Source organism: Sminthopsis crassicaudata, chromosome 2, assembly GCF_048593235.1.
Source record: "Sminthopsis crassicaudata isolate SCR6 chromosome 2, ASM4859323v1, whole genome shotgun sequence".
Classification (NCBI taxonomy): Eukaryota; Metazoa; Chordata; class Mammalia; order Dasyuromorphia; family Dasyuridae; genus Sminthopsis; species Sminthopsis crassicaudata.
The window spans coordinates 501,494,494-501,508,724 of NC_133618.1; the positions used below are offsets into that span (position 1 = coordinate 501,494,494).

The 14,231-nt window shown below is 38.5% G+C and overlaps 2 protein-coding genes across 2 annotated transcripts in view; both read left to right on the forward strand.

Annotated features, from left to right (window-relative positions):
- The first annotated feature begins 11,538 nt into the window (after nucleotides 1-11,538).
- The window catches only part of ABL1 (ABL proto-oncogene 1, non-receptor tyrosine kinase), a 184,748-nt gene continuing 182,055 nt past the window's right edge, over nucleotides 11,539-14,231 (forward strand). Inside the window, exon 1 of the mRNA XM_074293885.1 lies at nucleotides 11,539-12,463. Within this exon, the coding sequence (XP_074149986.1) occupies nucleotides 12,328-12,463 (136 nt within the window). The 5' untranslated portion in view covers nucleotides 11,539-12,327. The remainder of the gene's footprint in view (nucleotides 12,464-14,231) is intronic.
- LOC141557747 (uncharacterized) lies at nucleotides 11,546-11,680 on the forward strand. The gene has a single exon (XM_074293889.1). The coding sequence runs from the start codon at nucleotides 11,546-11,548 to the stop codon at nucleotides 11,678-11,680; it is 135 nt and encodes a 44-aa protein (XP_074149990.1).

Below are 14,231 nucleotides of genomic sequence, written 5' to 3' on the forward strand. Positions count from 1 at the left end.
AAAAAAAAAAGAATTTTCTAGCTTATAATATGAGAAATGAAAGGAAGCTTGCTTGTGGTTTAACATTCCTGATTGAGGGGTTTGGTTTGGGACCAGATTGTAAGCCTCTTAAGGGTCCCTGCCCATGTTATGTGTGCACACATTGGTGTTAAATAAATATTTGTTGAAAAATATTTTTTTGCCATTAAAACCTGAGATTTTATTAGTACAAAGATCTTCTGATATGGAAACTTACTTCACAAAACAAACTTCTTAAAAATGCAGATTTGTAATGTAACAAGTCGTAAGAGGGTTGCTTGAAGTACTGAGAAATTAATTATTGATACAAATAATATGTTTTAGAGGCAGACCTTGAATCCAGGTCTTTCTCAAGTGCCAAATAAATTTTAGTTAACTATTACATAGAAATAGCTGCTAACTTTTCTATTGACATTTATTTTTAGATTATGTTCAGTACTGAACATATCTCTTTCTCCTCCCTTCCCCAGGGAACCATAACAGAGAATTTAAAAATTGGGGGAAAAAAAGTAGTTTAGCAAAACTAATATCAAATGAGTCTAACATGATATGTAGTGTCCCACACTCATGACATCCATTTTTGCAAAAAAGCTAGCAAGATGCCTTTCTCAACTTTTAAGTCAAAGCTTTGTTACTATAATAATTACAGGCCATATGCTTTATCCTTTTTTTCTTTCCTTTTACGTTATAATCGGATGTATTTTTTCTTTACATGCTCCTCTGAATTCTTCATATTCCTTGTTCCTTGCAATGCAGTACCCAGTGGTTCTCAAGCTTTTTTTATTTACAATACAGTATTCTTTGCTTGTGGGAATCTCTATCTCACTGAACATTTAAGTTGGCAGCACAATGGAAGATTTGAACATGCACAATTTCCTCTCAATAAGAATAGCATTTTTGTCGAATTCTTTGTAAATTCTTTGTAAAGGTCTATTGTGTTTTAATTGGATAAAGCAATTTTTATTTTGCAAGTACTATATTTATTATACTGTGCTGTATAAGTAAAATACATATATCAGTAATAACATGACATCCAAAATTTCATGACTCACTCAGTAAAATATGAGCCAGTCCTTTTATTTTGCCATTCCTAAATCAGTGGGCATCATTTTATTTTTCTACAATAAAAGTGCTGCTATGAATATTTTGCTGTACTTTCTATCTGATCTTGGGATATATACATGCCTTAGAAGTGGGATCTCTGGGTCAAAAGATATGAACATTTTTGTTACTTTTTAAGCATAATTCCAAATTGCTTTCCAGATGGATTAGTTCACAGTTCTACCAGCAGGATACCAGTTCTACCATGCCGTCTTTGCAGAATGTTTCAGTCTTGATTATCCCCACCCATTTTTATCTTTACTAATTTGTGAGGTGTGAGATAAAATCTCTGAATTGTTTTGATTTTACATTTTTCTTCTTATTGGTGGTTGGGAGAAGTCTTTTGTATGGTTATTTTAGTTGTAATTCTTCTTTTGAGAACTGTATATGCCCTTTGGAGGATGGCAATATTTAATCTGTATTACTAAATCACTATAACCATAATTATTTTACAATTTAGTTACTGTCTGTGGCCACGAGAGGGGGATGTTGTTCAGTGAATCAAATAGCTAAGTATTTATAGGGAAAAATTTACAAGTTTTTGTTTTTGTTTTTTAGAAATATCAACAGTTTTTTATTTTGGATTTGACAATAAACAAATGTGAATGTTTCTATATGCAAAGAGGAATAAAATCTAAATATTATGTATAGTGTTTTTAAAAGGGTGTACATTAAATTTAACAGGATCACTACTACTACCTGCTTTGTACCCTTTCTGAACTTTATTCTATGTATCTTTTTTAAAAATAAATTTTTATTTGATGTCTTTTGTTTTTAAAAAGACTAGAATTTTCCTTGTGTATCTCATATTTTTTCTCCCAGAGAGCCATTCCACATAGCAAATATTTTTAAATCAGTAAAACTGATCAGTATATTGCAAAAGTATGAATATATGTTTAACATGTTACATTTGTGGATCTTCTGCCTTTGTAAAGGGGTAAGGTAGGAGGTATCTTTAAATCTTTTGTTTGGAGCCATTCTTGTTCTTTGTAATTTTGCTACATTCACTTGTTTTGGTGGTGATTTCCATTTAAATTGTTCAAATTATTGTTTATATTGTTATTTTGGCTTTGTTTACTTCATTCTGCATCATTTCAAATAGATATTTCCATGTATCCCTGCATTTATCATATTCTTAGTTTGCTTGTTTGTCTCCCTTTAAGCTTCTAATGTTTGTTTTTGCTTTGTCTTTCAGATAGGGATTACAAATCCTGCTCTTTTAGATTCTGCTGATGAAGTTAATTTTGTTTCAGCCTCTCATTTTTATTCTATGTATATCTTTGTTTTTTTAGATTTGTTTCTTGTAAGCAACAGAATGTGAGGGTTTGTTTTCTCATCCAATCTGTCATTTTTCCATTTTATTGGATTGTTTAATTCATCCACATTTAAAAAAACAGGAGTAGTTTATATTTTCCTCCATTTGTCTAATATTTGTCTTCCCCAAGTTGGAATTTTTTCTCCTTCTTCCTCTATAAGGACAATACTTTATCTCTTCATTTATTTTGGCCTTTCCACATGTCACCCTTTTCCCCAGTTTTAGATATTTGCTTTATTTATTTTTTTATCTATTTTTCTAATTCTTCCATCTTTTTATCTGATAAGTAGCCAATTCCTCTTTCTCTTCAACTTGTTTTTGTTTTTCTGTGCCTTTTTTCTTAAAAAAAAAAAAAAAGGGGGGGGGCAGCTAGGAGGCGCAGTGGATAGAACACCACCCCTGAAGTCAGGAGGACCTGAGTTCAAATTTGGCCTCAGACACTTAACACTTCCTAGCTGTGTGGCCCTGGGCAAGTCACTTAATCCCAACTGCCTCAGCAAAAAAAAAAAAAAAAAAAAGCTTTCTCATGTTCGTTTCATGATTTCTTTTCCATTTTTATTTATTTATCCTAGACTTTTATTTTTTGATTCATGGCTCACATATTGATTTAATCTAGCCTTAAGACTTTTGAGTTCCTCATCTGAACTGTTTCTGTGTTATCACTTTGTAGATCTTGACTCCTGTGGCCCTCTTATTGCCATGCTTCATTCTTAGAAACACTGATTCCTGCAGGTAATAAAAGTATTTCCCTGTAGTAGTAATTTTCACTTCCCTGATTCTGCAGTTTATTACTACCTTTTGCCTTCTTCCACAATAATTTTTTCCCATTTGCTATGAAATCTCTCAAGATCATTGCCCTCCCACTCTTCTGGGTGCCACTTACCCCCCACTTTGGAGCTGTCATCTCCTGAAGTTGGATGAATGGTGTCTCTAAGCACCAAATCCCTGCAAATTATACCTATTATAAGATTTCTATCTCCTATTGTACAGCACGATAATTGTGGAAATATATATAAAAGAATTGCACATGTTTAACATATTTTGAATAATTTGCCATCTAGGAAAAGGGGAGGGAAAAATTTGGAACACAAGGTTTTGCAAGGGTGAATGTTGAAAATTATGCATATGTTTTGAAAATCAAAAGCTTTAATTTAAAAAAAAAAGATGGTAAGTAGAATGATTTCAGAAAAGTCTAGAGAGACATATATAAACTGATACTAAGGAAAATGAGCAGAATGTGGAGATCATTGTACATGGTAACAACAAGATTATAGGATGATCAATTCTGATGGATCAACAAAGACGATTCAGGCCAGTTCCAATGATCTTGTGATGAAGAGAGGCATCTACATCCAGAGAGAGGACTGTGGGAACTGAGGATAGAGTACAACATAGCATTTCACCTTTTTTGTTTACTTGCTTTTTCTTCTTTTTCACTTTTCCCTTTTTGATCTGAATTTTCCTGTGCAACATGATAATTGTGAAAATATGTAATGAAGAATTGCACACAATATATTGGATTGCTTGCTGTCTGGGGGGAGGAAATGGAGGAGGGAAGATAGAAAAAATTTGGAACACAAGGTTTTGCAAGGTTGAATGCTGATAAGTATCTTTGCATATATTTTGAAAATAATAAACTACTTAAAAGGATATGCTCCTTTCTGTCTCCATTTTGTTTTCTCTAGAGGCCTAAAAGTCTATCATGTCTGGTTTTTCTGAGATTTTATTCATTGCCTTTATTTGATATTTTATAGTTAAGTTTGTCTAGTGCTGAGAAAAGGATTAAAGCCCCTCACTACATTAGTTTTGTTGTCTATTTTCTCCTCTAATTAATTTTTCCTTTGAGAGTTGGGATGCTTTACTATTTGGTGTTTGTGTGTTTGGTATTGATATTGTCTCTGGTGCCTTTTGGCAAGGTTTAGTTTCCCTACTTCTCCCTTTTAGTTAAACCTATTTTTAGTATTTCTTTGATAAAAATAGAATAATAAAAAAACAATAAAAAGATTTCTATCTCCTATCAAAAGAAATCTACACTCTCCACTGTGTTTCTTAAGTGGTATCTCCCTCCCAACACTGAAAAGACATTGCCTTCTCTCCCTTCTTCCCTCTCTCTCTCTCTCTCTCTTTTTTTTTTTTTTGCTGAGGCAATTGGGGTTAAATGACTTGCCCAGGGTCACACAGCTAGGAAGTGTTAAGTGTCTGAGGCCATATTTGAAGTCAGGTTCTCTTGACTAAAGGGTTAGTGTAATATCCATTGCATCAACTAGTCACCCCCTTCACCCCTCTTCTTCTTTCCCTTCTAGCCCCCTTACCCCAGTTTCAATCCCTCTGTCTCCTTACCCATATTCTTCTTTCTGAGAGGATATGAAAGTTATTTTCTCTTTACTGTTTGACTACCTTCATCAGAGTACAAGATTCCCTCTTTATCTTTTTTTCTCCTTTTATCTTTCTTTAAGAACATTGATTTACCTATAGATAGCAGTATTGAAGTTTAGTCTATGATGCTTCAAACTTTCTTCACCATCACTATTTGACTTCTAATTTTTGCCTTTGTTTTGTTTTGCAATTTTAGACAGTTCTCAATGTTATTATTATTATTATTATTATTATTATTATTTTGTTGTTTTGTTAACTCCATTGGTGCCTTTATTTTAGCGCTCCTCCCCCTCCCTGGGGTAATTTTTTTTTTTTTTTTAAATCTGTGCCTTCCTTGGTTGCTACAAGTATTTATCTTGTATTTTTGTTGCCTTAATGTTTGAAAAACAAACAATCTGCTCAAGTCTAGATGTTTTTTATTTTCTGCTAGGAATATTTCAGGTACTTCTAAGTTTTGTAATTCTTTTATCGGAATAGCTTTAGTAAATGGATAGGTTGCCTACAATTTATAGGAGTGGAAGAGAATTAGGTAGAGTGAACCAAATGGTCGAATTGAGGATTTTACAAAAGTTGGCAAAGCACGCTAATTGAGAGAAGTCCTAAGAGCAGCCTTGTTATTGTTTACAGAAAGTTTAAAAACAAACAAAACCTCCCTCTTCAAACAACTATATCTCCAGAAAATCAGAAACTGACATAAATTCACTAAAGAAATTTTACTGCCTGCTTAGGTCCTGGACCACTTAAAATTAGAAAAGGAAAACATGTTTACAAGAAAACATCATGATTACATGATACAAGATAGGGAATAGAATGGGAAAATGATAACAGATCAGTGTTAGAGGAATTAATAGAGACTGAAGGGAACTTGGGATCAAATGCAATTTATATATGCACATTGCACTTGAGTTCAAAGACAAGTTTATGTCTTGGTTGTGATGCTTACTTTGATGATCCTGGGCAAATTAATAAATCTGAGTCTTAGTTTCTGGGTTGTGAGGAAAATGCTGCATAACTTTTATAACTCATTTTGTAAGTTTAAAAAGTCCTTTCACATGCATTATCTCATTTATTTCTCACAACCATATCTCTCAGTTTTACAAAGGAGGAAACTAGAGGATATGACTTCTTGATCACATGGAGATGGAGCCAGAACTAGAGCTGTTGCCTAAATTGTCACAAAAGGGAAAAATGAGAGTATTGCAGGAAAGAAGAAGTCTTCCAAGACTGCCACAGCATTACAACTAAGCCAGTGGTGAGATCCGACTGCGCATGTAGGGTAATAGATCTGGAAGAGACAAAAAGTCATGGCCAGTTTTGAAATGGAATTTGAGTTTGAACTGTTGCGGATTATAGGGAATGAGGTCAGCCTGGTTGTGCATTTTGAAATGAGAGCTGGCCTGACTACAATATTTTTCTATAAAATAGAGATTGAAGAAGGCTTGCAAAGCAATTGCTGGACTTGAGAGAGGAAGTGATTAAGGCATGAAGAAAAAACAGGAGAAGCAAGGTCAGCCTAAGGATAAGAAGATTGACCAGAAAGGAAGATGTGGGAGATGAAGTTTGACTTATGGATGACTCAAAGGCTTCTCTTTAGACTAATGGACCATGTATGGGTTAATGAGAAATGTGGATTATTTTTAAAAGAGTAAGCATTGCTCGAATGTTAAATTGTAGAAGTTGCAATGGGAAGGATCTGATTATACACCACCACACTGTCTTAGGTTCTTCCATAAACAGTGTGTCCAAATAGTTCCTTAGTTCTTCTTGAAGGTAAAATACATAGAAAGCAGCATCCATTTCCTCATCAAGAATATTTCCTAAATGCTAACATTGGTTCACTTGAGTAAGCTTCTTATTTACATTTAAGTAGTAGAAAAGAACAGTACGCTAGCTAAGTCGTTGCTACAACGTTCTTGGGGATGCACAACACAGAGGTTGTACTCTTAAGAGATCCTCTAGAAAACTTGGCTGTTACTCAAAACTATTCATGCTGTGGAAGCCTGGAGAGTGCAAAGCCATTGAATTTGGAATTTGAAGACCTGGATTTAAATCTTAGCTCTGCCATTTCCTATTTTTGTAACTGTTTTGCAAGTCACTTTTTTTTTTTTTTCTGGATTACAGTTTCCTCCTGTTTAAGGGGGTTGAATGAAATGACCTCTGAAGTCCATTGTAGCATTAGATCTATGACTATGATTTGTAATACTAGACACAGTCATAATAGAGAAATATACCTGATGTTTTCTCTTAGCACTTCATGATTGGTATCAATGACTGGCTTTATATAGGCTTTAAGGTTTAATAATAACAACTGAGAGAAGTAGAGCCTTTTAGTTAAGAGTTCCCCACAAGATTATATAAAGAACATTCTTAATTCCTTTTTAGGTAAAAGGAAACTTAAGGTTGACCACTGTGGTGACTTAGCCAAGGTTACACAGTTACACTGGAATTTTTATCAAGGTCTTCTGACTCCAAGTTCATTTGCTCTTAAGCAATTTAAGGAAACAAGATAGCTGGTAGAACATGAGGGCAGTGAGTTATTTGACATGGTCAGTTCAACTGTGCAGATTTGGTAACAAATATAAGGAGTACAGTTATTCCCTCTACACTGGGGGGTTAGGGAGGCAGCACCACAATGTGGAAAATTCTAATTTTTTTTGGCCCTCCATATCAGAGAAATTGGATTTTTTTGTTTTTCTTTTATGAGATGTATCTATTTGTAAAATTTGGGTTGATATAATATTGATGAGATCCTGAATGGGGTGTTGGACAAAGAGAAACTAAAGAATTGATGTTAGGCAAGGAGGGAGAAAGCTCTGAAAAAGATCAGTTAGCTTCATGGTCTTCCATTCCCTGGGGAAGTCTAATTTGAAATCCAAGTTATTTCAAACTCCTGAGACCCACCCTTTGTGGAGGTCTTGAGCAGTTTCACCTTGCCATGCCCTGTCAGATATGCTAGTTAAGTCCCTCAAGTTAAATTTCTCTGTGAATCTACTTATGGGCCATTGAATGGCTGCTGCCTTCCTTTAGGTCAGTCTGCCAGGGCACTCTGCCTCCCTGTATCTTTCCCCTTCCCCCATGCCACGTGTTATCTCTCCTAATTCACTATGCATCCCAACCCCACTTTTCTTTGTAGCTAACTAACTTTTAGGGTGCTAAGTCCCTTTCAGGATTTAGCCTGCCAGCTAAGGGCATGCTTCAATCTTATGGGATGCTCTCTTTCTACCTGGACAATTGTGAGTTCCACTGAGGAACTTGTGCTCCTCTGCTCTATTTCATATTTACCATTCCTGGTGTCTATTATGTCCCTGCATTTTGTCTGTAACTCTTTTCTAAATAAATCTTATCTTTTACCAAAGAGAATAGTCACTATAAATTCTTCATATAACCGAATCCCAACTTTTGGTGCCTACCATCTCTTCTACATCAACCACATTATTTTGGAGTCAAACCCTACATTAATACTATACATATATTTTATGCATTCTGAGTTTCTACACTTTTTGTGTCATTTGCTAGTCTTCTTGTGTTATCCACAGCTTCTCCCCCAAAAATCCCATTTATTTTATTATGATGACTAGAAATACAGCAAAATCTCGTGGGGAAAATTGTGATGTGGGAAAAAATTTTGGATGCTTTTCAGTTGGATTCTACATCAACACAGAATATATTCTGAACTAAGTCTCCCTTGTTTCATAGTCATTGATCTTCCCTAAACTACTTGATATACTACTATTAAAAATTAAGATGTCGGGGGCAGCTAGGTGGCGCAGTGGATAGAGCACCAGCCTTGAATTCAGGAGGACTGGAGTTCAAATCTGGTCTCAGACACTTAACACCTCCTAGCTGTGTGACCCTGGGCAAGTCACTTAACCCCAGCCTCAGGAGGTCCATTGAGGTCCCCAAAGGTCTTAGATTGAAGTGTACTAGCAAAATTAGAAACCTAATTAATTACCCTTGACACTTTGCAGATTAATTTGTAAGATGGAGTTTAATAAGTGATGTAGTAGATTTGAAGTCAGAACACCTGACTTCAAATCCCAGATCTCCTATTTATTATCTTGTGTGACATTAAGCTAATCTACTAACTTTAGACCTCAATTTTCTCATCTATATGAAGGAGGCGAGTTAAATAACTGTGTCTGTTATGGGCCAGAACTCTGAACTTTAAATAAAAAATTCTTACAAGGTGGAATTGATAGAGACAGTAATTATCTAACTTAGCATGGTTCAGTATGAGTGATCCGACCCTACAAGGAGATGTTATGGGCCAGAACTTGAAACAAGGTACTAAGTGGAATTGAGGAGACAATGGTTAAATCTAGTTTAACATTGATTTAATCCTACCACAAATAATGGTTTCCTAGTGATGTAATGATTGGTTTGTACTCAGTGTGAGGCTATAAGGAGAAGCTCTCAGGGCCAGAAAGGACAAGTGCACTAGAAGCTCCGAGACAGATTCATTCCACCTTCCACCAGTGTGGAGGCTGGAGGAGCACAAGCACAAGCCCTTGGACTAGGACAGATTCATCCCATCTCACTCCACCTGGGTGGCAGGCTCTCCTCCTTCCCTTCTCCGCTGAAACCAAGACTCCAGCAGGCCTCCAGAAAACTAACTGAGCCCCAAGTAAAGGAGACACGACTTTGAAGGAGACAGTAAAGGATTTGGACTTTAACACCTGGCTGCTCTTGTGATTACTGAACTGAAACGAAGGCTGCCCCCAGAGACCCAAGGAAACCCCAACAGAGAACATTACATTTTAAATTTATTACATGTGTGCAAAATCATTATAAGGCACTATTATTATTTTAGATAGAATAGATTGGGGAAATAGTTAAAGTCCGGTATCAAATGCACTCTGAAGTGAGGTAGGAATTCCTAGAAGTGAAGGATTAGAGATCATAGGGGAACAATGGTGCAAAGGCCCAGACGTAACATCCCGCCATGGATCTGTGTAACACGGTGAGTCTCCCATGGATGAGCCCACAGCCTAAATTGTCTTGCACCTCGTTTCCTTCCGGAATGCACAAGGCCACAAAGTAGTTAGGTGACCTTGTTTCAGTCTCTTTCACATGCTCCAGCATTTGTTGCATAAATCACCTAATATAAGGGAGAAAACGGAATTCCAATACGTGCTGTGTTTTTAATGTGGTTAACAAAGGTTAGATTTCCCAAGTATATTTTTCCTTCCATGATTCCAATGCTTCCGTTCTTGAGCAGAACACAACAAAGCCTGATAAAGGAAAAGACACGACTACTACATGGCTAGCGGGAGTGGGGGTGGGGTACAGGTGGATCCGCTAAAGGTATCTCAGGAAAACATCCTATTCCAGCTCTGAGAAATCCCGTCCGTGGTTTATGTCTTGTTCCAGACCTTCGCCTGCTAGGGCACTGTGGCTGGGAAGATCCATGCCTGCTCTCCAAGGGGCCGGGAAGCCCGCAGAACCCTTGGAAGGAAGGACTGAAGAACCGGTTGGAACAAGAGTGCACAAAGTCGGGTGGCTTGGAGTAAATCACGGAAAAACTACGGCTCCCAGCAGCCTTAAGGACAGTGCCCAAGGCGATTGGTTAGAAACTTCAGTACTAAAAGGTTCAACAGCCAATGGAGAAGAAAGATTTGTCCCGGCCTGATTTCTTTGAGACCAATAAAAACAGGCGGGCGTTTCCTTCTTGTTTGGGCAAAAAAAACCCGACAAAAAAAGAGGCGGTTTTTAGCTGTTTCAGTTTCAGTTTGTTAATATGCGAGGATTGGGATTGGAAAATACACCTGACTCATAAAAAGGAAATCGTTTTAAAAAAAAACCAAAAACAAACAAAAAACCAAAAAACACCTCCCCTCGGCGTACGTCCCTCCCTATTACCCTCTCCTCCTCCCGCAGCTTTCGCTACGTCCCGTACGTATCAGCGGCGGGCGGGGCTATGAGGGGCGGGCCCAGGGGGCCCGGGGCGGGGCTCAGCCTCGTTGTGGAGCGGGTTGTAATCCATCATGGCGGCCGAGGGGGTCGGTGTCTTTGCCTGAGCAGCGACGCCGGAGCCGGTGGCCGTGTACCCGCAGCTAAGGCTCCCTCCTCCCCGCCTCGGCCCCCGGCCCCCGGCCCAGCCGCTGGAGCCCCGCGCCCCAGCTGGGAGGGGGAGAGGCAGAGAGAGGCAGGCAGAAGGGGAGGCAGGTCGGAAAGGAGGGAGCGGGTGGACGCACGGGAGCTCGGGGGATGTGACTGACTGGCCATTGGCTGTGGGGGGAGACCCAAGGGAGGAAGGACCGCCGGGCTGGGGGCGGCGGCGGATGTCTCCGGGCTGAGTTCCTTCCCCCTCCACCCCGAAGACTGGGCAGCGCCTCCCCTCCCCCTCCCGCCCCACAGGCTTCTTGCTGACTTCCTGCTGACCCCGGCTCGTGGGGTATATGGGGAGCTAGGACTCTCCGGCAAAGTTGTGCCTTCATCCCCGGCGCCTGGAGCTCCTCCACCGCTCCCTCCCACTGGGAGAGAGCGTAGTGAGCGAGGGGAGCAGCCTCGTTTCCCGCTGAGCCTCTGCACCCCCGACTCCCTGTTCCACCCTTCCGAGGTGCCCCCACTCTGCACTCGCTCCTCCTCCTTTCCCCCGAGGCTGCCAGGGTTCCCCTCTGCCCGGGGTCAACTTGCTAGTGCCACCCATTCAAACGCTTCCTCGTCCCCTGGCCTCGAGCCTCCTTCTCCCCCGCCCCCCACCTTGGCGACCGCTGATGCCCCGAGCCTTCTTCTATGTCACCTAAGGCCTTGTCAGGCTCTCGGCAGCCCCAGACCTCAATGCGGAGGAAAAGCCCGAGTTGCTTCCACAGGCCCTTTAAAAAAGCTGGCTTGAAATCGCTGGCGATGCGCTCCTTGAGTGGCTGCTAGTGCGCCTCTGTTTGCGAAGTCCGAGTGGCCCTGCTCAGCTTTCCGCAGAAGTGGCAGCCAGACTGGCAGGAAACTTGTGGAAGATGCAGACACCGAGATAGGGTTTGGGCGACTTCCCCAGGAAAAGTCTCAGAGCGGGCATCCAGAGCCTTCTGTCCAAGAGCAGTCCTGATTTTTCCCATAAGCAAAGACCCAGAAACTTCCACACTTTCCACACATGACCCCGGCACACCTGACTCTTAGGCTGAAGTAATATTTCATGCAAATACCTTACGCTCAAGGGGGTGCAGAAATGACAGCGGGGAAACTGCATTCCTTGTGAATGTCTTCTAAATGGCTTCCCTTTTGGAAAGAAACTAACTTCTGTTCTACAAGTAAAAGACATCCAAGTCAGAGAGGAGCTGACAGATAGCATTGTAGTTGTACTGATCAAACTGATAATTCGTAAAAACTGGAGCTCTTCTTTACCTGAGTGTGGAAGTCTTGTCTACACTGGGGTTTAGGAGAATTCTGTTCTGATTGGCTGCAATGAGTGATTTATCTGGAATGTGAATGTGAAACCCAAATTACACTTGTCATTCTAAGCTATTGGGCTACTCTGGAAGATCTGGAACCTTCTTCTGGAAAGGGTTGTCTATTATTCCTTTATGGGGCAGCAGCCTGGAAAAGTCCTTGGGGACCAGAGAAGGCCAAGTTTGCCTGCCCTGCACTTTATCAAAGGAGCAGGAAAAAAGGAGTCATCAAGGCATGGGGGTCCACACTGCAATGTTTTTGTGGAGCATGGTAAGTACCTATTAGTATTGCTCAAATTAATGCTTATTATATGGACTTTGCTAGAATTAGAGCATAACAGATTTTTCTGATTCAGAATTCACATTTAAAAATTTAGAAAGCTGATTATATATATATTCCTCTTAATAGATTCTTGGATTCCATGTGAGGAAAAGTTTCTTTATGACTTGATGTTATACAGAAAATCTCAATTTTATTTATTTCTTATCCCAGTTTTTCAGATAACTTGCTATGTTAAGTTGGGGAAGTCATTTCCCCAAAATATGGGCCTTAGTTTTTCTTTGTCAAATGAGAGGATTGGGACGAAATAATTGTTAAGTAAAGTCTAGTTTATTTCTAATAAATCTATGGAAAGAAACAAACTCCTGTTCTACAAGTAAAAGACATCCAAGTCAGAGGAGTTGACAGTTTGATAGCATTGTAGTTGTACTGATCAAACTGATAATTCGTAAAAACTGGAGCTCTTCTTTACCTGAGTGTGGAAGTCTTGTCTACACTGGGGTTTAGGAGAATTCTGTTCTGATTGGCTGCAATGAGTGATTTATCTGGAATGTGAATGTGAAACCCAAATTACACTATTGTCATTCTAAGCTATTGGGCTACTCTGGAAGATCTGGAACCTTCTTCTGGAAAGGGTTGTCTATTATTCCTTTATGGGGCAGCAGCCTGGAAAAGTTATCTAGCACAAGTGCTGATTATTTTCTCTTAAAATGTTTTTTAATTTTCATTTTTTGAAATGACATTTATAAAAAGTTGTCATTGAAGTTTTTAACGTATTGCTATTTTGTTGTCCTATTGTCCCTACTTATAGCTTGCTTCTAGTAAAGCTTTTTGGTTAAATTAAAGCAAACAACTTAGACTGATATCTCTCATCAGGGAACATTGATTAACTTAAAGAACTCAGGGTCCTATTCATAGTTCTATTATAAGGAAAAGTGTAAAGTCCTGTGACCTGATGTGACCTATTAAAATATTTAGTGATGCTGGGCTCTAGTCATCAAATTCATAATGTGTTCAACTTATATATTTATAAAATTCAAATAAGGATTTCTCATCTGTATATTAGGGGGTTTGACTAAATGACTTTTGTGGTTCCATTAATTTCAAATCTGTGATCTCTGACCTAATTAGGAACTTAAATTTTAATTCTTAAGTTTCTTGAAATTGCCCTGAAATCTAATTAAATTTTAGTTCACTTTGACAGACAAATTTGGTGATAGTTAAGATAATTGCTTATTATGATTTCTCCTTTCTTCTTTCACTTTTTGTATCTTCTCCATCCTTTTAAAAGTTCATTTTAAAATACATTGGTAACAAGGGATTACACCTTAGCTGACTAGTCACTGTTGTAACAGCTTTTCTTTTTTTTTTTTTTAATAATTTTTTTCCAAGCAACAAAAATCCTCCTTTTCCTTTCCCTTCTCCCCCAGTGAAAAAAAAAAGAAAATTAAGAAAAACAACTTAACTATAAATATTAAATCTATCTATAGTCAAGCAAAACAAATTCCCACATTAGCCTTGTCTAAAACATACATATATATGTACATATACATACAAATGTACACACACATAGATGCATATATGTGTGTGCACATACATACATACATATATGTATATATATTCAGAGTGTTGATTTTTATATTTTTATATATATATATATATATATATATATATATAAATCTACACTCTGAATCTGTTACTTCTCAGTTAGGAGGTAGAGAGCATGCTTCATCATGAGCCCTCTGGAATCATAGTTGGT

Bases quoted from the DNA above. Each gene is read 5' to 3' on its own strand.
- LOC141557747 (XM_074293889.1), top strand. From the start codon at position 11,546: ATGTCACCTAAGGCCTTGTCAGGCTCTCGGCAGCCCCAGACCTCAATG.